Source organism: Aotus nancymaae, unplaced genomic scaffold (assembly GCF_030222135.1).
Source record: "Aotus nancymaae isolate 86718 unplaced genomic scaffold, 86718_ANA_hifiasm-v0.15.2.pri h1tg000014l, whole genome shotgun sequence".
NCBI lineage: Eukaryota > Metazoa > Chordata > Mammalia > Primates > Aotidae > Aotus > Aotus nancymaae.
The window spans coordinates 10,633,860-10,657,861 of NW_026988425.1; the positions used below are offsets into that span (position 1 = coordinate 10,633,860).

The 24,002-nt window shown below is 47.6% G+C and overlaps 1 protein-coding gene across 1 annotated transcript in view; it reads right to left on the bottom strand.

Moving 5' to 3' along the window:
• Nucleotides 1–3,242: 3,242 nt before the first annotated feature.
• DAP (death associated protein) overlaps nt 3,243–24,002 on the bottom strand; it is an 81,007-nt gene continuing 60,247 nt past the window's right edge. Inside the window, exons 3-4 of the mRNA XM_064375866.1 lie at nt 4,607–4,649; nt 3,243–3,456 (exon numbers count right to left, since the gene is read on the bottom strand). Of these exons, the coding sequence (XP_064231936.1) occupies nt 3,343–3,456; nt 4,607–4,649 (157 nt within the window). The 3' untranslated portion in view covers nt 3,243–3,342. The remainder of the gene's footprint in view (nt 3,457–4,606; nt 4,650–24,002) is intronic.

Sequence of the window (24,002 nt, forward strand, 5' to 3'; positions counted from 1 at the left end):
TTGCTGCAGCCAGGCTTGGGCTGCTGCATGGCCAGAGATGCTGAGTCATGAAACCTGCAGCAGGTGAAGGATCCTCCCCAGCAAGGTTTTTGCAGAAAAGCGATGTATTAAATGAACTGTTCTTCAAATGGTGTGAGCTGGGAGTGAGGTTTCTGGCTCTTCAGCGCATGGTTGATGTTCTTGGGTGAACGATGTTCCCCCAAAAGATATGTTGAAGTCCTAAATCCCAGTGCCTGTGAATGTGGTCTTATTTGGAAACAGAGTCTCTGCAGAGGTAACTGTGAAGACGAGTCATATTGGAATAGGTGGACGCTCATCTAATGGTTGGTGTCCCCAGAAAACGAGGGAGAGTCGGACACAAATACACAGACAGGGATGGCCATGTGACAGCACAGTCAGAGACCAGAGTGAGGCTGCTCACAAGCCAAGGAACGCCAAGGACGGCCACAGCTGCCAGGAGCTGGGAGAGGCCAGGAAGGATCCTCCCACTGAGCCTGCGGAGGGAGCGTGGCCGGCCGGGCCAATACGATTTCAAACCTCTCCAGAACTGCCAAAGAATATATTCTGGCTGTATGAAGCCACCCAGTTTGTGGCTTAATTTGTGACTTTGTGAAGGCAGCCGTGGAAAACTGGCACAGGACAATGACATTGATAATGATGTGGAGAGCCTGGGGGTGGTTCTGTTCCATGCTTGTTGGATACTTGGCATTTCTGGCCACCACCATGTATCAGAGAATGGACTCTCTGCTCAATGATAGAAAATGAGTTAAGGGCCTGGTTCCTGTCCTCAGCTTAGCATGGAAGACAGGAGGCAGGAATACAAGCAGCAGCTTCAGAGGCAGCACTAGGCCAGGCCAGGGTTGTTGGAGGTGTAGACTCCAGCCACGCCCAAGCTTGGCCTGTGAGTGTGGCCCCTGGTGCTCCCTCACGAATACGGCCCTGGGTGAGAAAACCTCGGGCCCCTCCCATTCAAATTCCAACTTGATTCTGGACTGCCAGGGTAACAGTTGTGATCATTTTCTCATCAGGGTTACAGCAGACCTGATTAAGGCAAACATCTTGTACATCAGAGGCTGTTCACTGTCACCCCTGGGCTTACTATTGATCATTCTCTCTTAAATCTGTTCCCAAAGGGCCTACCTGGCACAGGCCAGCTGCTGGGTCCAGGTAATGCGTTTTAATGTATGGTATTAAGCTTTTCCATTTTATGACATTTTAACTAGATAATTAGACTTGAGTAAGCAGGTGTCCAAGAGTTTGACTTTTGTGTCTGAAAATAAGTTTCAAAAATATCCATCATGTATGCGTGTTTGCATTTCTACTGAAACCATCTGACAACCCTGGTAAAATGTAAAAGGGAATCTCTGATCTATAAGAAAGAACAAAGCTGGAGAGAAATGCAGGAGCTTTATTAGAAACAATTAAAATTCTTCAAGTTAACAATTGATAAACTCATTTAGGCAAACAATCTGGATGTAATGATCTAAAGCCCACGGATGCATCCCAGATCCAGCTAACAGTACACAAAGAAATGCACCTCTGGAAAGAACAGCCCTCCCTTAGCACTAAGGACGCGTCTGGATTTCTGCAGCGGCAGGGGCAGGGGTCTGCAGGGGCTGACCTGGTGTTGCGGGAGTGTGGCATCCCCTCTGGGTGCTGGCTCCAAAAGGCAGGCGGAAGGTGCCTGCCGGGGTGTTCCACAGCAGCGCTGCCGACCAAGCCTGGGTCTCTAAAAGCCACCCTCAGTATATGCCAACTGATGAGGAAATAGGCGGCAACAGTGCCTTGAAGGGTATGCGCCGGCTTCCCTTAAGATGAGACAGGAAACCAAACGCTGCCTTTCAAGTGTGAGGCTGTACCATGCTCCCTCAAGGAGGAGGGGCCGCTGGGTCTGACCAGGTCTGTGAGGCCGTGCCATGCTCCCTCAAGGAGGAGGGGCCACTGGGTCTGACCAGGTCTGTGAGGCTGTGCCATGCTCCCTCAAGGAGGAGGGGCCGCTGGGTCTGACCAGGTCTGTGAGGCTGTGCCATGCTTCCTCACAGAGGAAGGGCCGCTAGGTCTGACCAGGTCTGCCTCTGCCCTCACCAGCTGGCAGATGTAAACTGGAGAATGGTACCAGAAAGGCTGCTGGTTGGCACGGCACACGGCTCACGGCACAGCTGCTGACCTGCAGCAGATCCGCTGAGGGTGAGCAGGACAGTCGGGCCCTCCACAAGCACTGGAGTTTTGTCTAAGTGAGCCCTCTTGCTTTTCGGAGATGCTACTGCTACCAGCCAGTGAGCAGACTAGGACACCTCTAGACAGGAAATTCATCTAAAAATCGGAGGACCACCTGACGTGCCCGAGTGACGACGGGCCCGGGCAGCTGTGCACACGGGCGGGAGGCATTTAGGGCAGTTAGACTCACCAGTGAATAGGTTTTTCTAGCACAAATGGAATGTGGTATTCCATGTCCCTAGGGAGACAAAGGCCAGGTTTTTTAACTGGTCTTTCCAAGCTTCCGACTCTCTGGCTCACGTGTTCCAGAATGAGCTGGAAGTCTATTCCTCGACCCTGGGCTGTGGGCACTTCCAGAACTCTGAAGCGGCTCAGGAGGTGATTCCGAAAGGCCAGCCTTGCTTCAACTCCTGGTTGAAGAGCCCGTCTGGACTGAGGCGATGCTGGGCCTGCCACGCTGAGACCTCATTCCAGAAGGCCTCCCTCGGAGCCACCTGCCTCCAGCCTCATTTTTTGGTATGCTGCCTCCTGGAATTGAGGGGCTATTTCTAAGACGTATGCTTTCGGCTTTTCTTGTGTGTGCCTCGTCAGCCTGCACAGGATCCCCCATCTCAAGGGAGGGAAATTTGGCATTATTCCCCGCCTCTAAGGGCCTGAGGGGCCACCCAAATGAATTCCCTCATTTCTTCCTCTCCCGTGGCTGTTGAGATTTTATCGTCCTAATGCTAAAAAGCATCCAATGACTGAGCTTTTCTCTTAACGTTAATCTGATCCTCTCAAATTTGTGCCTTCTTGTTTTGAAGATCACAGACAAGGCTGTCAGGTGACTGCTGAAATGGAACTAAAGCTACAGTTTTCCTCAGATCTTGGCAAGTTCTGCTAATGGCACCTCCGGGGGCACAATAATCCTCAAATGACATCCAACCAGACTCCCCGTAAACAAGGTTTGGGCTGGAGTCGTCTCTAGCTTCAAACATGGAAATATAAGGCAAAGGACAGGGCACCTCATTTTGCCTTAGATTTCCCAGCAGAGGGGGATTTGGGAGAAAGTGCTGGTTCTCGCTGTCGGGGAAATGCCAGGTGCAGCAGAGCTGGGGCCGCGGGAGAGGCTGGTGGGGTCCAGGCTCACTTGCGTGGCTGCTGGATGTGCTGGGTTCTCGGGGAAGAATGCTTGTCCATGGAGGCATGCGGCTTCTGGTGAGCCACCTGCGCGGCCGCTGGGGGGAAGTCTTTGTCACCCTGTCAGGATACACGGAAAGCACAGGCTGATCAACAGGAAGCACGGAGTTCGTGCGTGAGGAGGGCCCAGGCCAGTGTCCCTGCAGGAAGCAGGGGGTTCATGCATGAGGAGGGCCCAGGCCAGCGTCCTCGCAGGAAGCAGGGGGTTTGTGCGTGAGGAGGGCCCAGGCCAGCGTCCCCGCAGGAAGCACGAGGTTCATGGGTGAAGAAGCCCCAGGCCAGTGCCCACCAGAGTCCTTGCAGGATGGGTGGGGACTGTGAATGGGTAAAGGTAGAAGCCTGTCCCCTGTGGGTGGTGGGGGTCCTGGGCCATCAGAACCAAGGAATGGCAGTTGGCACTGAGGCCCACACCCCAGCAGGGCGGCAAGAATACTCACTGGCTCTGCCCCATGTCATGAGACACAGGAACACGCGCCTCTCTCAGAACTGACTTGGGTTCTGGGGGCTTTCTTCTGCTAGATCTGTACTTGAGACTATTTAAATTGGGGGAAGGACAGAGCTAAATCCAGGATCTTAAATTCGGATGTGCTGCCGCAGCTGTGAGCCAAGCCTGAGACACTGGCCGGGAAGGAAACGCACAGGGCGGCTGTGAGACACAGCCAGTTTCTGCCTGCCCAGTCTCAGGAGGGACCAGCTATTTTCCAGAGGGATCAATGGGCTTCTGTGCCAACGTGGGTGTGACCAGGGTGAGCCCCGCATGGGCAGGCTGGAGCCACACTTCTCTGGCTGGCAGGTTGGCTGGCTATGGTCACAGCTCCACCAGCAGTGGGCTGTCCCCAACACTGGCACTTTCTTCAGGCATCCTCTGTAAGTTCATCATCTCAGTGAACATCCTGAGAGAAGTGGCCCTGTGGACGGCAATACTGTGGGGGCTCACTGGCGGGAGGTCTGCACTCAAGTCACATCGTTGGGTCTCACCAGAGGGCAGCTCTGGAAAGGTAAAGGATGTGACCCAAGCCGTGAGTCCGGCCTGCGGTCTGCAAGAGCACCCTTCAGAGAAATATGGCAATGAAGAGAGCCACGGCCACAGATGAGAGAAGCAGTGCTGCTAGGTTACTCTAGGTAGAGTTTAACAAAAGCAGAAGGAACCCGGAGACCCCATGCTGCCATGCAAAGGCCTCAAGCTCACCCCAGACACCCCCAGACTTACCCGGGCAATGACCCCAGAGATGAACACAGTTGGTTTAGGGGGACTGGAAAACAAGAAGGGAAAAGGCAGATTTCACAAAACAGCCCACAAAAGGAGACACTGTGGAAGACAATGTGCATGTGGATGAGCCAGGCTGGCGGGCGTGGAGGCGGGATGGGGAGTGAACCTCTTCCTCTGTGTTATTTGTTGCGATGACCACACTACTGGGCTCGGGAGCTTCCTTCTCCTGAGGCTAGTTCAGCCCCAAGTACGAGAGAGAAAGAGACTACAGTCAACTGCAAGTGAATTGCCTACAAGCACTTTGTGTGTGTGTGTGTGCACGCGCGCGTGTGTTTTAAAAGACAGGGTCTCTGTTACCCGCTGGAGTGCAGTGGCATGATCTTATCTCACAGCAGCCTCTACCTCCTGGACTCAAGTGATCCTCCTGCCTCAGTCTCCCAAGTAGCTGGGACAACAGGCATGCATCACCACACCTGGCTAATTTTTTCATTTTTGTAGAGACAGGGTCTTGCTGTGTTGCTCAGGCTAGTCTCAAACTCTCGGCCCAAGCCATCCTTCCACCTTGGCCTCCCAAAGTGCTAGCATTACGGGCATGAGACACCGTGCCCAGCCTATTTTTGTTTTTGGTTAAATGAACACATTTTAACTATGGGCAAGCCCGACTGTTTTGATTTAATGAGATTGTGAAACAGGCGCCTCCCTGATGCAGGGCAGAAGTAGCTTTACATGGTGTGGACTTGGAGACACTCTCACTGCCTCCTCAACCCTGGGCTTCCCCTTCCGGCATCCTCACAGGGGAGATTCTGGACCCAACACAAACCTCCTGGCCCCATTAATCCCCGAGCATTACAAATATAAGGTTCTTGGGAAACCTGTCACCTCTTGACATGTTAACTCACACTGAGCTCATCCAAACTGGAGTATTGAGGAAATGCATATAGTACCAAAGCAATAGAGCTCAGTGTGAAAAAACAGGCTCAAATCTCTGGCAGGTCTACCACCTGCAAATACGAGCTGCTAACATGGGGCTCTCCCTCCAGGCTTTCCTTCTATACATAGATGTACGTGCTTGTCTATTAATTGTTTTCTTACAAAAATGGTCATCTGCCTTCTGAACTAAGAGTATGGTAAGCATTACTCCATGTTCTTATATACTCTTCTGTGTATTTATTTTTGATAGCTACATGTACCATAATTTAAAAACAACAGGACACGGTTTGAGGTGGTGGACAAGGTGTGTTTACTTCCAAAATGCCTCCACCAAGAGGTACGGACACTCAAGAGCAGGAGGTGAATACAAGTCAGCAGCGGGGACACTCACGGAGGTGGGTGGAAAGGAAGCATCTCCCTCTTGGCTCAGTTATGCTTAAGGCCAGGCCTGCTGGGCAGATGGGGTGGAATTTATCCCCTGGGCTCCCCAGCCTGCCTCTTCCCAGCTTGGTTTCTCCTCTGCTGCTGGTGGTCTTTTTAAGAAATCCACTTGTCTTAGCTTTGTTTTGCTGCAGGCAAAAGTCCCAGCATTCAGGAAGTTTGCTGACTATTTACTTTCCCAAAGAATTTACCAAAAACACCTGAAATTCCCCCAGGTAATTTCTGTCACTTCATGAGATTAAGAAACTTCAAGTTTTACTAAGCAGCACAGAGATGCACCATATGTTACCTTGGTTTTAGTTACTGTTTGTTGTGTGGCTAGTCAGGTTGGATTTTTTTCCCCTTCCTTTACGTATATGATTTAGCTATAAGATTAATAGCTGGCCAGAGACGAGTAAATTCAACTCAAGTTTAAGCCCCTGCCCCATGTGGTTTAACTGAATTCATTTGGATTCTTTTTTTTTTTTTTAACAAGATGGGGTTTCACCATGATGGCCAGGCTGGTCTTGAACTCCTGACCTCAGGGGATCCACCCACCTCGGCCTCCCAAAGTGCTAGGATTACAGGTGTTGAGCCACCGCACCTGGCTCATTTGGATTCTTAAAGCACATCCTGTTGTGATGCCTGATACCACCCACAGGTGAGAACCTCCAGGGATTCAGGGCCAAGGGGTTTGCCTCCAAAGCTCGGGAAGTGTGGTCTGAATTCTAACATTTTATAAAAGATTTGGAAAGTGTAAGGCCGGTTGCTTCACCGGGAGCTCGGACGCACACCCCCCCACTTTTTTCCGAAAGCTCGGACATGCTCAGGCATGTTCCCTTCTCCCTTTCTCGCACAGCCTGGCTTTCCCTTAAAGAAGCCGGTATGCAAGCAGGGTCTTGTGATTCTAGCCAATAGTAGCCAAGTTTTTCTAGTCAATAGCAGCTGAGTCTTTCTAGTCAATAGCAGCCGAGTAATTCTAACCAATAGCAGCCAAGGCCTGTGTGCAAACAAAGGGTTGTAACCTTACCCAATAGTAGTCCTGCTCTCCCATAACCAATCGAGCTCCTTCACTCCCTATAAAACCCCACGTCTGAGAGGAGTCCATGCGACTTCTCTGGTCCCTCCTGTCGGACCGCAGAACCTTGCCCGGGAACCTGAATAAATTCCTTCATATTGGATCTTCTTGTGTTGGCCTCAGTTTCTTCCTTTTAAACTCGGCAAGAACCCAAGAACAAACCTTACAGAAAGGAATACAGAAATGGTAGCACGAAGTTTCTTAAAGTCCTTTGGAATGTTCTTTTAAACATCCAGGAACAGCCTGAGGCAGGGATGGCCCACTCTGGTAACAAATCATATAGTATCATCCTCCGACAAAGCACAGTCGTCTTTCCGTATCAGGAGCACACAGTGGTTTCCATCGTAACCTATGTCGAGGCTCTGAAAGGCAGAAGTACAGGAGATCCCCCTACTCCAGAAGCCTGATAAGAATGTCACCCACAGAGAGTCAATCTAGTAAGAATAGATGCATAATGAAGGAATTTAGCTCCCCCACAGAAGTGAGCACTACAAGGTGGCTGAGGAAGCTTGAATAATTATATGCACATATAGATAAATATCCTCCCCACTACACACACACACACACACACACAAACACACACAAACACACACACAAACACACACACACACCTTGTTTTATGGCATCTGCTCTATTGCATTTCACAGGTACCGTGTTTCTTTAAGAATTGAAGGCTTGTGGCAACTGTCCATGAGCAAGTCTATAGATGCCCATCATTATTATTATACCTGTTACGGTGATGCGTGCTCACTGATCTTTGATGCAGCTACTGTAATTGTTTTGGGGCACCATGAGGCGTGCCCATATAAGATGGTAAACTTAATCAACAGTTGTTGTATGTGTTCTGACAGTTCTACTGACCAGCCATTCCCTGTCTCTCTCCTTCAGGGCTCCCTATTCCCTGAGGCACAACAATATTGAAATTAGGGCAATCAGCAACTCTACAATGGCCTATAAGTGTTTAAATGAAAGGAAGAGTTGCACATGTCTCACTTTTAATCAAAAGCTAGAAATGACTAAGTTTGATGAGGAAGACATGTCTCGGAAGCTCAGACAGGCTGGCCTCTTGCACCAAATAGCCAAGTTGTGAATGCAAAGGAAGAGTTCTTGGAAGAAATTAAAAATGCTACTCCAGTGAGCACTGGAGTGAGTGACAAGGAAGTAAAAGAGAATTATGGTTGATATGGAGAAACTCTGAGTGGTCTGACAGAAGACCAAACAAGCCACAACGTTCCCTTAAGCCAAAGTCTAATCAAGATCAAGGACCTAACTCTCTTTAGTTCTATGAAGGCTAAGAGAGGTAAGGAGGCTGCAGAAGAAAAGCTGGAAACTAGCAGAGGTTGGTTCATGAGGTTTAAGGAAAGAAGCCATCTCCAGAACATAGAAGTGCAAGGCGAAGCAGCAACTGCTGATGGAGAAGCTACAGCAAGTTCTCCAGAAGATCTAGCTAAGATCAAGATCTAGCTTAGTGGCTACACTAAGCAACAGATTTTCAATGTTGACAAAATAGCCTTTTACTGGAAAAAGATGTTGTCTAGGATTTTCACAGTTAGAGAGGAGAAGTCAATGACTGGTTTCAAAGCTTCCAAGGATAGGCTGACTCTTATTAGGGACTAATGCAGCTGATGACTTTAATTTGAAGCCAATGCTCATTTACCATTCCAAACATCCTAGGGCCCTTAGATTAGGTAACATCTATGCCATCTGTGCTCTATAAATGAAATGACAGAGCCTGGATGACTGTACATTAATTTACAGCAAGGTTTACTGATTATTTTAAGCCCACCGTTGAGACCTACTGCTCAGAAAAAGAAGACTGCTTTCAAAACATTACTGCTGACTTATAAGGCTCCTGGTCACCCAACACCAAGTATACAAGGAGATTAATGTTGTTTTCAGATCTGTTAAGACAACACTCATTCTGCAACCCATGGATCGAGGAGTAATTTCGACTTTCCAGTCTTACTATTTATGAAATAAGCAATTCCACTGGGTGGATTTGGGCGAAAACCTTCTGGAAAGAATTCACCATTACAGATACCACTAAGAACGTTCATGATTCATGGGAGGACGTCAATGTATCAATATTAACAGGAGTTTGGAAGAAGCTGATTCCAACCCTCATGGGTGATTTTGAAGGGGTTCAAGACTTCACTGGAGGAAGTAACTGCAGATGTGAAAGTAGCAAGAGAACTAGGATTAGAAGTGAAGCCTGAAGACAGAACTGAATGGCTGCAATCTCGTGATCAAATTCCTTAGGGATGAGGAGTTGATTCTCAAGGATGAGCAAAGAAAGTAGTTTCTTGAGCTGGAATCTACATCTGGTGAAGATGCTGTAAACACTGTTGAAATAACAACAAAGGATATAGAATATTACATAAACTTAGTTGATAAAGCAGTGGCAGGGTTTGAGATGATTGACTCCATTTTTGAAAGAAGTTCTACCATGGGTAAACTCTATCAAGAAGCATCATATACTGCAGAGAAATCGTTCCTGAAAGGAAGAGTTGATCTATGTGGCAAACTTCATTGTTGTCTTTTTTTTTTTTTGAGAGAGGGTCTCACTCTGTTGCCCAAGCTGGAGTGCAGTGGTATAATCTCTGCTCACTGCAAACTCCGCCTCTCAGGTTCAAGCAATTCTCATGTCTTAGCCTCCAGAGTAGCTGGGATTACAGGCACACACCATCACGCCTGGCTAATTTTTGTATTTTTAGTAGAGACGGGGTTTCGCCATGTTTGCCAGGCTGGTCTTGACCTCCTGGCCTCAAGTGATCCACCTGCCTCGACCTCCTGAAGTGCTGGGATTGCAGGCATGAGCCACCACACCCGGTCTGTTGTCTTATTTTAAGAAACTGCCACAGCCATTCCAATCTTCAGCAACCACCACCCCAATCCGCTGGTACCCATCAACACTGAGGCAAGACCATTCACCAGTAAAAAGATTAGAACTCACTGAAGGTTCAGATGATCATTAACATTTTTTAGCAATACAAAAATTTTAAATTAAGGTATGCACATTGGCTTTTTTTTAAGACATAATACTACTGTACACTTAATAGGCCAGAGTGGAGTGTAAACATAACTTTTATATGAATTGGGAAACCAAAAAGTTTATGGGACTCACTTTATCAGAATATTTGCTTTATTATGGTGGTCTGGAGCAGACCCTGTAATATCTCTGAGGTCTGCCTGTACATATTCATTATTGAAAAGCAGACAAGCAAAAAAAATTAAAATCACTTCTAATTCTGTATTACTGCATGTGTGTATTTACAAAGATTGATGCACGCAGAGAACTACCATCCCATCACAACTGCTGACTGGCCATGGAGGCTCTCAGGGCTAAAGGAGATCCCAGCAATGAGGGTGGTCTACGCTGTGAGTAGATCCCAGCAATGAGGGTCTATGCTGTGAGTAGGCTGCCCTTTGCAGAGGTGGAGTGGAACTCCAGGACACAGAGGTGCCGTCCAGCAGCAGGGCACCAGCCCGGAGAGGCCTGTGTTGGGTGCTCCTGACAGGCTCCTTAGTTGAGCCCAGTCCCACTCTGTAGCAGCTACCAGGCGAGGCTCTTGGGGACCTGGCTATCCAGAGTCTGTCTCCAGCACTGCTCCCTGTGTGCACTGAGGACCACTGTCTGGACCCCAGGGGCCTGCCACAATCCTGCCCTTCCTCTCTGCCCTCAGTGGTCCTCAGAGGTGATACTCACATGCCAGCTATCTCCATTGCCCCACGTCCTCCGGGTGTCTCCTGCACTGATCACGAGAGGGTGGGATTCTTTGCCTCGAGTATGTCCCAAGGGAAATGTGTGTGAACGGTGATGATATGAGGTCATGACAGCTCTGCTCTAGCCTGAATCCTGGAATACGTACAAGGAAGCAGAGGCCTAGAACCCAGCCTCAGACTCCCAGGGCATGCTGGTTCCTTTCCTAAACCCACATTTAGCACCTCACTCCCAAGCGGGCCGCTCAAGGACACTGTCCCATTGCAACTGCTGAATGACCGTGGAGACCCTGGGGGCTAAAGGAGACCCCAGCAGTAAGAACGACTCTCCCCCTAGTCCCAGCTCATTCCAGGAGTGTCCAGGGCCGTAGCTGCAGGCTGCAGATTCTCAGTCCACGGGAGGCATTCACAGATGGGGCTGTCCTTGTGAAACCCCTCATCTCACAGAGATCACTCCTTTCTGGGGAGTCATTACTGAATCTGCTGAGCTTTAGTGGCTTGCTGGATTCTTGTCATGAGGGCAGAGCATGTCAATGGAACGCATGCGGGGCTCAGCATAAGAAATGTGCCTCTGCCAACCTTGGGTGGTGGGGGGTAAGGTTAGGCCCCCGGGCATGGCGATGAGCCAGGTGCTGGTGTGCTCTGTGCTACATCCTATACAGAGCTGCTAGTCATTCTGCTGATGTGGTGCTGGTGACTTGGCTGAGTGACTGTGAGACTGAGGGCCTGGCGCTGCAGTCAAAGGGACTCAGGATGGAAAGGCTGTGAACTTGCCCCTGTGCACACCCTGAGGCTGACTCTGAGCTGAGGAGCAGGGGCAGGGAATGTGACTCAGTGGCGAGTTTAGGTCAGAGCAGTCTTTTAGGGCACAGCCAAAACAGTGTGCATTCTACCCGGTTACCTTAGGGAAGAGCAACATGAAGATCTTAGAGACTTCATCCTGTCCTGCTGCTCTCCAGCACCCCCATCTGTTTGGGACCGGTAAGAAATAAGGCCCTGAAGGAAATAGCCCTGTGTATCCAGCACTTACATAGGTGAGGTCCTTGCTTTAAGAGTGCACTTTTTACACAATATTCAAGAATTGTGTTGCGTGAGAAAGTCTTATTGAGCTGCAAGAGGCAACTTGGCGGGAAGCAACAGGACACCAGACAGAGGGTCTCCTTTAGCTCTGGTCAGCTCCAGGGAAACATTCTTCCTAAAGACAGAGTTGAAGCTCTCCCTCCCTTCTAACTTTGCTTTGAAACTCGAGCCAGTTCAGCAACTAATTACAAAAACATTATTCACCATTTTTAACTACACAGTTCAGTGGCATTAAGTATATTCATAATATTATGCTATCATCACCTTTATCTATTTCTAGATCTTTTTCATCATTCTTAACAGAAAGTCTGTCCCGGGTAAGCACTCGCTCCCATTCTCTCCTCCTCCCAGCCCCGGCCATCACCATTCCACCCTGTCTCCACGAGCTGAACTACCCCAGGGATCTCACATAAGTGGGATCGTACAGTACTTGTCTTTTTGTGTCTGGCTTATTCCTTCTAGCATAATATCGTCAAGGGTCATTTATGTTGCAGCATGTGTGAGAATTCCGTTTTGAGGCTGAATAATATTCCACTGTAAGGACAGACCACATTCTTATCCATTCATCTGCTAATGGACACCTGGACTGCTGTGAATAGTGCAGCTATAGATGCAGGGGAGTAAATATCTGCTCGAGTTTCTGCTTTCAGTGATTTTGAGTATAACTCAGAAGTGGAATTGCTGGGTTATATGGTAATTCTGTGTTTAACTTTTTGAGGAATCACCAACCTGTTTTCCACAGCGGCTGTACCATTTCAGATTTCCACCAGCAATGCACATGGGTTCCTATTTCTCCATATCCGTGCCAACACTTGTTTTCTGTTTTGTTTTATTTTGTTCTTTTGGATAAAGGCTCTAATCTAATGGGTGTGAAGAGGTATCTTACTGTCATTTAGATTTAGCAACTAATTTTAAGAGTAAGCTTTTCTGCTGCAAAATTATAAATATCACTCTGTATTGATCATTCATTAAAGGTCTTTATGAACCAAAAGTCCCCTCCAAAAGTTTTCCTCCTCTAAAACTGAAAGGCCGTAACTGGCTCTAAGGACATATGGCAGCTGCCCGTGAAAAGATGGCAAAAGGCAGGCCTCTTCCAAAATGTCTAACAGCGATATGTATTTTTTTCTTTTTTGAGATGGAGCCTTGTTCTGTATCCCAGGATGGAGTGCAGTGGCACAATCTCTGCTCACTGCAACCTCCGCCTCCCAGGCTCAAGCTATTCTCCTGCCTCAGCCTCCCAAGTCACGTGGGATTATAGGCATGCGCCACCATGCCCAGCTAATTTTTGTATTTTTAGTAGAGACGGAGTTTCGCCATGTTGGCCGGGCTGGTCTTGAACTCCTGACCTCAGGTGATCTGCCCGCCTCAGCCTCCCGAAGTGCTGGGATTACAGGCGTGAGCCATGCACCTGGCCCAGCGATATGTATTTTCATGTAACGTGCCCCTTGACAGCGTATGTTGTGTTGCAGGTTTTCATCAAGTTTGGCACAATCCTTTTTTCCAACTATAATTAAGAGTAACTTAAATTGGTAAAGAATTATTTGTTATATTTATTCAGTAAAAAAACTTACTAAACTCTTTGAGATATGGTAGCTTGAAGAAAATTTCACAAATGAGAAACCCCAGTCGAGTCTGGGTGCAAGGCTGTACATGCAAAAACACACCTGTTTGAAATTCCATTAGGCTTCCACGCAAAGTCTAACCTACATTTCTGAAGTCTATAAAGTATGATAGCTGCTTTGAGGATTTATTTAATCTGATGAAAATCATTCTGACAGATGCTGTTTTGAAGATACAACATTATTTTCTCTCAGGAAACACAGACAGTCAAAACTATCATCCCTGCCCTCCCCATATCCTCAGGCCTTTCCAGAAGTTAAAAACCACACTTATTTAAATTTAAAGGAACTGCGAGCCAGGGAGAATAGCCAGGATTAGAATTCAGGTAACACTTCCTATCCACTAGCGGTAACTGCAGCTTTTTCACACCCAGGCTAAGCAGTCACCAGACATTCGTGCTTGTGGGTCTCTACTGTCCATCTGGTAAGGACCATATCAGACTCTTAAAAGGATCCTTTGTCCTTAACAAAAGTTCACTATTATTTATTTCCTAAATTTTCTTTTTCTTTTTTTTTTGAGACGAAGTTGTGTTCTTCTTGCCCAGGCTGGAGTGCAATGGCACGATCTCTGCTCACTGCAACCTCTGCCTCCCGGGTTCAAGTGATTCTCCTGCCTCAGCCTCCCAAGTAGCTGGGATTACAGGCATGCACCACCATGCCTGGCTAATTTTATATTTTTAGTAGAGATGAGGTTTCTCCATGTTGGTCAGGCTGGTCTCAAACTCCCAACCTCAGCTGATCTGCCCGCCTTGGTCTCCTAGAGTGCTGGGATTACAAGCGTGAGCCACTGCACTGGGCCTAAATTTTCTTAATGAAGAAGATTTATACCTTACTGGCACTCCGTGGAAACTGCAGACAGGCAGGATAAAATGCCAGAAACACTCAGTGGGTGAGTGACCCTGTGGAATGCAGGTATCAACCAAGACTGAGTTTGATGGTCTCATTTTTAAGGGAAAGTGGAATGGGCTGAGAAGCTCAAATTCATAGTTTTAAAACTTCCCTAAACTCTAAAACAGCAATTATTTAACTCAATATATTCAAATTACTGCCATCCCAACATGTAATTAATATAAAACCTGAGAAGACTTAGCATTATTTTGTGTTCTAAGGCTTTACACCCTCCCTTATCATTGTGGGGCTCTGACAACGTGCTTTTTGCCCCAGACCTGAGGGGTGTAAAGCGAGGCACGCTGTGAGTTAGGGCTGGACAGGAGGTTCCCTCCCAGGCAGATGCTGCTGCAACCTACACCTTCATCCTTTCAGATGAGAGCTTGAGGGCCCTCAGTGGGGGCAGCCGGGGTGTCTCTCAGGTGGCCCAGATTCTGCCTCCCTGCACTTGGTCCAGCGCCCATCCCTAGTCTAATGCCTCTTCCATAGGAAGGCCCTTCAGTATTGGAAGAAGGCTACCGCAGGCCTCTGGGACATCCCTTTCCCAGGCTCAAAGCCATGATTTTAAATCCCTTCCCTCTCTCAGCTGTTCTCCTGACTGCATTCCAGCGTGGTTTTTATTTTGCCTAGAACCTTATGTTGACACCCTACATGTACCTACTCAGTCCCCACAGGGCACCGAAATTGCCACAATATTTTCTCCAGGTCAGCCAGGAAACGAATCCAGGCTCCCCAAAAGGATCGATTGCTAATAATCTTCAAACAGCATTGCTACTGATAGGCAACTTGTGGACAAACTAATTTGTATCTGTTGCCCTGCTCCAGCCTGGCTCGCCACAGCCAGTTATATGGGGTCTTTTCTCTTCTTCCCTTCACCCTGGGGGAGCTTCTGCACTCCTGGAAAAATGCAGTGCCCTTCTTCCCCCAGAATAGGATTCTGTGCAGCAGGGAAGGGTCCTATGTGCATCTGACTGGTCAGCCTCATCCTTCCCAAGCATCCTGGTAGAAATTAGGGTCAGCTTAAGTTACCACAAAGATGCATTCTGGGATGGGGAGAAACGTGTGTGAGTGCACGTGCGCACACACACACACACATGGTAGTCAGCAAGACTGGGAAGAATCTGGTCAAGTCCCTGATCCTACTGAAAGTAGTCAAAATGGCAGCAAAGGCATTACTGGAGAGTTATATGCAACAGAATCATTTTCATGTTAGTTTTGACCTGGGTTCATGGACATCTACTCAAGTTATCCTCCACAAATGCTGTCTCCCCTTCATGTAAATGTACTCTATCAGTGGGAAGCGTGTAGACATAGGGCAGGGGCACATGGCCTTTAATGAGCCATTGGTTCTCTATTTTCCCTAAAGGACAGAAATGATCTCAGGTGATGAAAGCTACTGTTTAGCAATCACCACTGTACACTATGGGCCAGGTGCTGAATTAGGTGCTTCCCTTAGAATTGCTGTATCTAACACTCTTGGTCCTGTGAGGCAGGAGCTGTCCATTTTACAGATTAGAATGGTAAATCAGAGAGACGGCTGGTCATTTGCCCGAGGGTTGCACAGTGATAAGTGCTGGGAACCAGACTTGGAACAAGGGCCAAATAGGGTGCGTAACTTTGGCCCCAAGCCCAGTCCTCTCATTTTAAAGGGCTTAGCAGCCTCAAGGTTTAGCCTGTCTCCTGTAAATGATTTAGAGACGCAGAGTTTTAAGGTAAGCACTCTAAATGTAACCTGAGAGTCCTTTATTCAACCAGACAGTACAATATATTCAAATCTACCTAAAGATTTACTTTCTGACTTGATAGTGGATTGTTTTTCCTGAAAAATGATCATTTATGTCTCTAGCATATAACTAGCATACAAAGCACTTCCACATAAATCATGAGCTCATCTGAGTTCCTTTGGCAGGTGATGTTCTATTTTATGGAGGAAGAAATGGTGCTTCAGAGAGGCTGGAACCTTGTTTGGGGTTCTGGGGGCGGAACCGAGGAGGAAGCTCTTGGGCTGTGCTCTTCAATTGGGTTGTCTGAGGTCTCCACCATCTCAGATGATTCTGTTCCTGGGTCTTGGGAACAAAATGCAGGGGAGGCTTCAAACCATCCATCAGATCCAGAGGCAGCTGACAGGCCCAGAGACAATTCAGAACTACAGACAGGAGGGAGCATGGCAAATGGACACCAGGAGTGTGGGCTCGGGTGTCGAATGGTCTGGGTTCAAATCCTGACTCTGCCAGGGACCAGCTGGTGAGCTGGTGTTTGACTTTTCTGAGGCTTAGTTTCCTCATCTGTAAAACTGGATAGCAACAGACCCTACCTCCTTAGGTGACTGTATGTATGTGTATACATACACACATGCGTGTGCGCACACACACACATACACACACAAAGCAGAAAGCAACAGATTCTAAACAGGGTTGAAATAGAGTTTCGGAATTTGGCTGCCTGCGGGCTCTGTGCTTTCCTGAGGAGGGAAAGAGGGAAAGAGGCAAAGAGACTGCTTTTCCAGGATAATGAACCTCAAATCAAACCCTCTGTCAGTGCAGGAGAAGAGGCCCCAGGACCTCCCCCACTGTGTGCTGGTGAAAGGTAGTCACAGTGTGTGCTCAGCACGTGTGTAACAGAGAGGACAGTGGGAGGACGGGGCACCCTCGATCAGCTTCTGCCCGCACAAAGTGAATGGGCCCGGGCGCTCTTCTCGGGCACTGATGAAGGGGGTGACTTAGGGCGCAGCTCAGCACACACGCTCATTGCCCAGGAAAAGTGGTCTCCTGTCCACTCTCCTCAGGAAAGCACGGAGCCTGCAGGGCAGCCTGGAAGCAAATTCCAAAGCTCTTGCTTTGACTCTGCTCAGAATCCGTAGCTTTGGGCTTCCAGATTTTATGGGAAATACACTCCCACCTGGGGTGACTTTTTAAACATTTCCTGGTAAGTCCATGGAAAACAAATCCTTTCCTGCCATTTGTAGTTCTTGAAATATCTTCTTGGCTTGGTCTTAATTTATTTGGGATATTAATTTTCTGGACACCAAAATAATAATTAGCATGGCTGGTGAGCAGAGGGAAGCGTCTCCCTCGACTGCACCCAGACATTTCTGGGTAATGTCATTCTTCAGAGTTTGACAGTCCAGGCTGTCTCCTCCTTCAGCCTGGCTTCAGCACTGAGAACATTCCCACAAGATGGCACTGGTGGTCCTCTCAGCCCGCGAAGGCTCCGGCCAGCTCAGCCACCGCCAGGAGAACTGGAAGCTGGCTGGCCACTGTGGCCGAGGGCTGCTGGCACCTGGGGATGAAGGTGCCCCTTTTCCCCAGGAGTGGCTAATTGCCACGTGAGTTTGATTAAAGATATATAAAACTCAGCTCCAGTGCTGTACATACAAATCTAAACCCAAGAGAAAATACCCTGGAACCTAATTCCTTCTAAATTCAGTATATGAAATTCATAATATTTTTCAAAAGGGCACAACCAGAGGTGCTTTTCTAGGGGAGAATGCTTGAGCTCGTGTTCATGGCGGTCTAACAGCACCTTCTTTGCAGTGAGATGGAATCATATGGCTGGGATCAGAGTCTTAAAATCCTGCAGTGAAGAGGCTGGGACAGCAATAACTGCTCTGCCTCCTCCTCAGACCTACTGCTTCCCAGGCACTGTGACTTCAGGACAAAACCTCACCCCAATCTGTTCTTCTGGGTCTGGGCCAGGTCTGGGTCTGTGTGGGAAGGATGCTCTTGTTTGAGGCTTCTGAAATATTCCTCTCCAGGTAGCATTTCACCCACAGATATTTGGTTAGTTGTTGATCCAGATGTCAAAACTTCACAGAGATATATTTTTCTTATATATATAGTATATATATAGAGATATATATAGAGAGAGATATATAGTTAGGAAAGGCTAAAACCCCAAGTTCTGAGTGTGTGGGGTGAACAGGGCTCATCAGTAGATGGCGTGTCCCACACATTCCACACGTAGAGTGGGAGCCACAGACTGGGGGACTGGTTGAAAGAGGCGGGAACCTTCATTTTCTCTGTAGACACGGCTCCAGAAAGCTCCTGTGCGCCCAGCACTCTTCCCATCCCAGACCATCTCAGCATCTGGCGTGTGGCTCTTCCCTTCCCTCTTCCTGCTCTTGCTTATTCTACCTCTTTCCCTGGATGCAAAGTAGGGGAAATAATGACAGGAAATGTTAATTACCCTTCTTATATCTTATGGATTTAATATGAAGTGTGGTCCTGGGCCACTGAGAGTCTCAAAATTCATCACAAATATAGAAGCGACCACATGTGAGGGGCACAGCCCAGGCAGTGCTTCCTGACATGGGCCAGGGAGTAGGGGGTGTGGGGGCCTCAGCCTGGTGCAGAAATCCCAGCCGTTCCTCTGCCATCTCTATAGGAGTCAGAGACGATTCACAACCACAGACAAAAGCAGTGTCACGGCACGTTTGAGGCTTGGGCTTAGGAAACAGATGGTTCTGGGGTGAAATCTCCGTTCAGATGAGCAGCCTCTCAAAGGCTCAGTGTCCATCTGTAAGATGGGAATGATTCCTCTTTTATGGAGTAGGGAGTTTAAATAAGATATTCACTGCTCTTGGAATACGCCTCCACTGACAAGCTCATGTTTAGTGGCGATAAGTAATGAATTAGTTTCCTATGGAAAGAGTCTAGACGTTGCTTTTTGTCTTCTAAAGCATAACATAAGACTTCTTTTCTCTCTCTCTCTCTCTCTCTCTCTCATTTCTTTCAAGACTGGGGACTTTCAGAGTTTCTCAGGGCTTCCTTGGAGAATGCCAGCGTGCCCACCTTGCGTTTCCTCACTCCTTTTTTCTGAGCACTGCATCACGCCATAGCGCAGGGTTTGAGGGCATGACCATGGGAAAAGGCTCCCCCAGCACCAAAGGGTGGGAATCCCTGTCCACTTCTGCTCCCAGCAGCCTGAACGATTCGAACAGTATAAAGCAGCAGAAAGGACTGCTTCCTTTACTTAATGAAATGTTTCACAGAATATAACTTTTAGGAAGAATGTAGGTTATCATTAAAGGCAAGGGACGCATTAAAAAAAAAAAGTGTGCGTGTTTTACTTCATGACAGTGTAGAAGACACTGGGGGCAAGCCTGCCTAGGCTTAGCTCCAAAGCTGTATCGTGGGGAGACCTTGGCTGTAGATGGGCCACCTGTGAAGATGCTAGATCAGGTGGTGGATACGGTCCTTTGCAGTATTCACAAGGGCTCCTGACACTGCCCTAGGGAAGTGCCTGCTCACAGTATTTTATTACAGGGTTAGCTCGTTACAACAGAGAGCTGTGTGGCCGTCCAGCCCGGCCTGAGGACAACTGGTATGATTATTAGTCTGCATAATGATCATTTATTTATTAAAAACTTTACCTGTTGCTTGATTTCAGTATGTAACATTTACCCTTAAAAAGATTCCATCTTTGATTCTGAACACGTCCATGCTTTAGAGTCATTCTTTGGAATTTCAATTATGGGGACGTGCTGGTGACTGCTTAATGCTGATTAGACAGGTGCTTTAAAAATCACTCTATTTATTGTCTATATTTTGAAATACAATCTTCAGGCTCAAGGGTCATGTATTAAAATGGTGTAATTTTTGGAAGGAGGGTGTCCATGGTTCAAAGTACAACATATGTATTTTAAATAGCATAAAACTATGATGGCTCTAAAGGAAAATGATCATGTAAGTAGAAAAAAATCCAATAAGACAACTGTTAGTGGAATTCCTATTAGAAAGAAGTATACACTAATCCAATACAGACACCAAAAAACTCATCTGGTCTGAGTCTACTTCCATCCCCAGAAACACAGGTGGCTGACCTTAAATGGGACCAGCTGTGTCTAGGATGTTTTTGTGTAGAACCCAGCAATAGAGCTAGAGAGACGCCAGAGTTTACTTGCACTGAGGATTCTTTCAGCCACGCATCTCTTAGTCATGGAGCTATGCATCTAGCAAGAATCAAACCATGGCCTGTGAGAATCATGCAGAGGGTGGGCTCAAGTCAGATACACTGCATGATGGACAAGCGCCTTCTGATTCCTCTGTGACTGGATTCCCCAGTAATTACGTCCTCAATCAACCTTTCCTACACATAGCAAGGGAGGGAGTTGGCAAGCTGAGAGCACAGCTACTCGCCAGCCAGCCAGCCAGGATGATGATGTAAGTGTCCTCAGGGGTCTCTGGATCTGCAAACTCACTGTTGCCTGATTGGGAATGCCAGCTCTGGGAACCCTCCTAAGGCCTCTCCTCAGATCATACCAAGCACTTGGGCTTTTTCCAGACTTAGCAGAAAAAAGAGAGCAGGGTCAAGTAGACAGAAAACTAAACCCACAACCAATTCTGCTTACTTTTCAAAATCAGCTAGTGAGTTAGGGTTAACTCATATTCAACCCAACAGCCCTACCTTCACCCACGTTTACAGCAAACACTGCAGAGTGTTAGAATAGCATGGGAGCACAGCAGGGTAGTTGTGGTATAGACTGGTATCAAAGTCCCCTGAAGTTTGGGTTTCGAGAAGTGCACTGTGAGCCACTAATTAAAGTCTTCACTCACTCCCTGATATTGACTATTCATGATGTCCTGATCTCTAGTGACTGGGTCTCTCCTGGGTAAATTAATATTCAGGACCCTAAGGTTTATTGTGTTTTATTTATTAGTTGGTTTCATTCATTTATTCACACACATACTATACATATATATGCAGAGTATCATTCTATCTCTATCTATCTAACTATCATCTGTCTACCTGTCAACAAAAGTTCTCTAAAAAAGGAATTTGGAGTAAAGAGACTATTCCAGTGAACAGTTTGCAAACCAGGGAGACACAGCCTCCAATCTAAAATGAAGGTATGTTCCAAAGAACAAAGGAAGGCTTGGGTTTTAAAGCAAAAATTCCCACCCAGGTTCCCAATTAGGTCTGTTTATTCAAATAAAAGAATGAAATTTGCTTAGTTCTGATTGGCTGATATAGCTGAACCCTGATTGATTGGTTCAGGTGAGCTCTAAAAGTCCCAAAGATAAAAAGGTACAGGTTTGCGGGGGAACTCAGAGTAACTGTATGATCCTAGTCAGCAAATGGCCACTTGGCTCTATTTAAAATCTGGACCCTGTGAGCCACTAAGGATCTATATTGGAAGACTGGCTCTTTCAGTTTCCCATTTATTCACATCTACCCACCTACCTACCTATCTACTTACCTACCTACCTACTTACCTACCTATCTGTGTGTCTCTGGTGTTTGTAAGTGCCAAGCATGCCTGCCAATAAGGAAGCATTTGTACAATCTCTAGAGCACCTCCTACCTTTTCCAGCCTGTCTAGTTGCTGGAGGGACATAGGAGCTTGTCTCCACTTCTCATCACTGTCACCTTCGTCCTCCTTTCTTCTAACAGGCACTTGTATTCACACACTGTATAGGATGCTGGGTTAGGGACTGAGGTGAAGACTGGTCCTAGAGGGACCTTTAAATATCAAGAGGACAACAGGCCACACCTGTGAGGTTTACCAGAAGCTAATGTGAAAGTGGGTCACCATGGTTTTCTGGAAACATGGGCTGTCTCTATTTTGATGTGGCCAGTTTCTGTGGCAACCACATGAGAACTAAGTATGTTCTTACTGACAGTAAGGACTTCCACAAGCTTTATCCTCCATCAGGGACGTGACTGCCCCCAGAGCTGTTCCTGAGGACAGGCAGGGAAGCACAAAATCTCTGTGAACTTGGCAAATAAGCCTTTCCAGAGAGGAATGAAAGGGCAGGAGCAGGACAGAGGGGAAATGCCCAGTGTGTGCTGCACTAGGCCCCAGACCCACGGCTCTCACTCCCACCTGCTTCTTCCAACAGTTCCCTGGGTTGTCCCCTGCCTTGAGGCAGCTTCTTTTGCTTTCCATGAGAACAGCCAGATAACATGCTTTACCACCAGCAAATCTCACCAGTGAAGCCATCCATGTGCCTTGTCATTCACAAAGTGAGGAGGCAGATGCTGGATGATGGACAGAGCAAGCTGTGACCTGGAGCGCTTCTCTGCGAGCTGAGATGCGCCTGGAGGGGTGGCCCATGGCCACGAGCAAGAACAGGGTAACTAGAATGGGGCCCTGGGTGGGTCCCTCTGCAGGCAGGACATGACATGCTTCTAGGGAGCATTAAGGGTCAGTGGAAACTTTCCGTTTAAGACATCAGAAGGGAATTTATTTGCAGTGTCTAACCCTTACTTTGAGGTGGTATGTATGAGTAGCCATCTACATGACAGCCTTCCTTCTTCCACATGGCTGGGCAGGTAGGTCCACCCATCTGACTTCTGAGGCCCACTGAAAAGTGACAGAAAGTGCAAGAACAACACAGGTGCATTTCAGGAGAACTGCCACCACCATCTCTAAGGACAGCTGCAAACCACCCTGCATTAATGAATTCTAATTCTAATTAATGAATCAGAATGCAAACTAAGGTTGGGGACAAAGGAGGAACTGGAGGCTCTTGATTCTCCTTTTCATACCTGTTAGGACCTGTAGGAGGTGGAGTCTTATTAGGGATGGGAGAAGGGGAGGACATTTTCAGTTGAGGCACTGGTTCTAATGGGGGGGGCTCTCACTGGCACTGTGGGGCCCCAGGGCCAGCGTGGATACCTGGGGCATGGTGGTCAGCATGCACGGATCTGTGCTCGCACCGTGCCTGGGCACTTCTATCAGGTAAATATTCACTGAGCAACCACTCGGTGCCTGCCTAGTGCTGGGTGCTGAAGACCCAGCAGCGACCACCCAGATGGGGCCAGCCCTGCTGGGGCATGAGGGTGCTGGGCTCTCTACAGGGTTATGGGACTCAAGGCTGGCCCTTAGTTAGCTTTGCAAACTAACCCAGGGCCCTTGTTTCTCTGGGTCACGTGCTATAGGTAAGATGGCCCTACTCTTTTACATTTTGTTATCTCAAACCAGAATACTGCCTGACCAGTACAAGTCTTTGTGTGGACAGGAGAGAATGTGTGAAACCAGAGCTATCCCAGAAAGTCTGGACAAGTGGTCCCTGCTCTGAATGGCCGGGTGTGAAATGCCTGTGCCTGTGCTGTCCCATGCATCTGAAGAGCAACCTGTCACCTTAGAAACCAGAGGGAAGAAGCCCACAGAGAGGTGAACACCCAGGAGGAAACCATAGCATCTGGCTGGGGCATGTGGGCACTTGGTCAAGACCTGAAGCAATAATTGGCTATGAGGGTTTATTTCCCAAGGAAACAAAGAATGCAGTGTTTAAAGTGAGACTCATCCACAAAGTACCCAGAGAAAAGTCATCTGCCTCTGTGCTGCTTGTTTCATAAAGGCAGGTGAAGATGGAATGGCAGCACTAACTCAGAACACTGATTTAAAACACTTCTTTTAAATCAGTGTCCTCAGCTGTATCACAGAGGACACAAGGCAAAGAAGAGTTCTTTTCAAGCTCAAGATGCAGTCTGCTGCTTTTCCTCAGCATTTACCTCAATAAGGAACCAATATGAATATTTTTAAACACAGCATCTTTATGGTTCAGTAACAGGGCTGAGAGCGAGCCCTAAAACGGTTTTCAAGGATGTAAGTACAAGCATACCATGCACTGCAGTTTCCAATAATGACTGCAATGTCAGATGACACTGTATTTGTCTTCTATCATTTTCTTAAAAAAAGAAAAAAGGTTGAGGG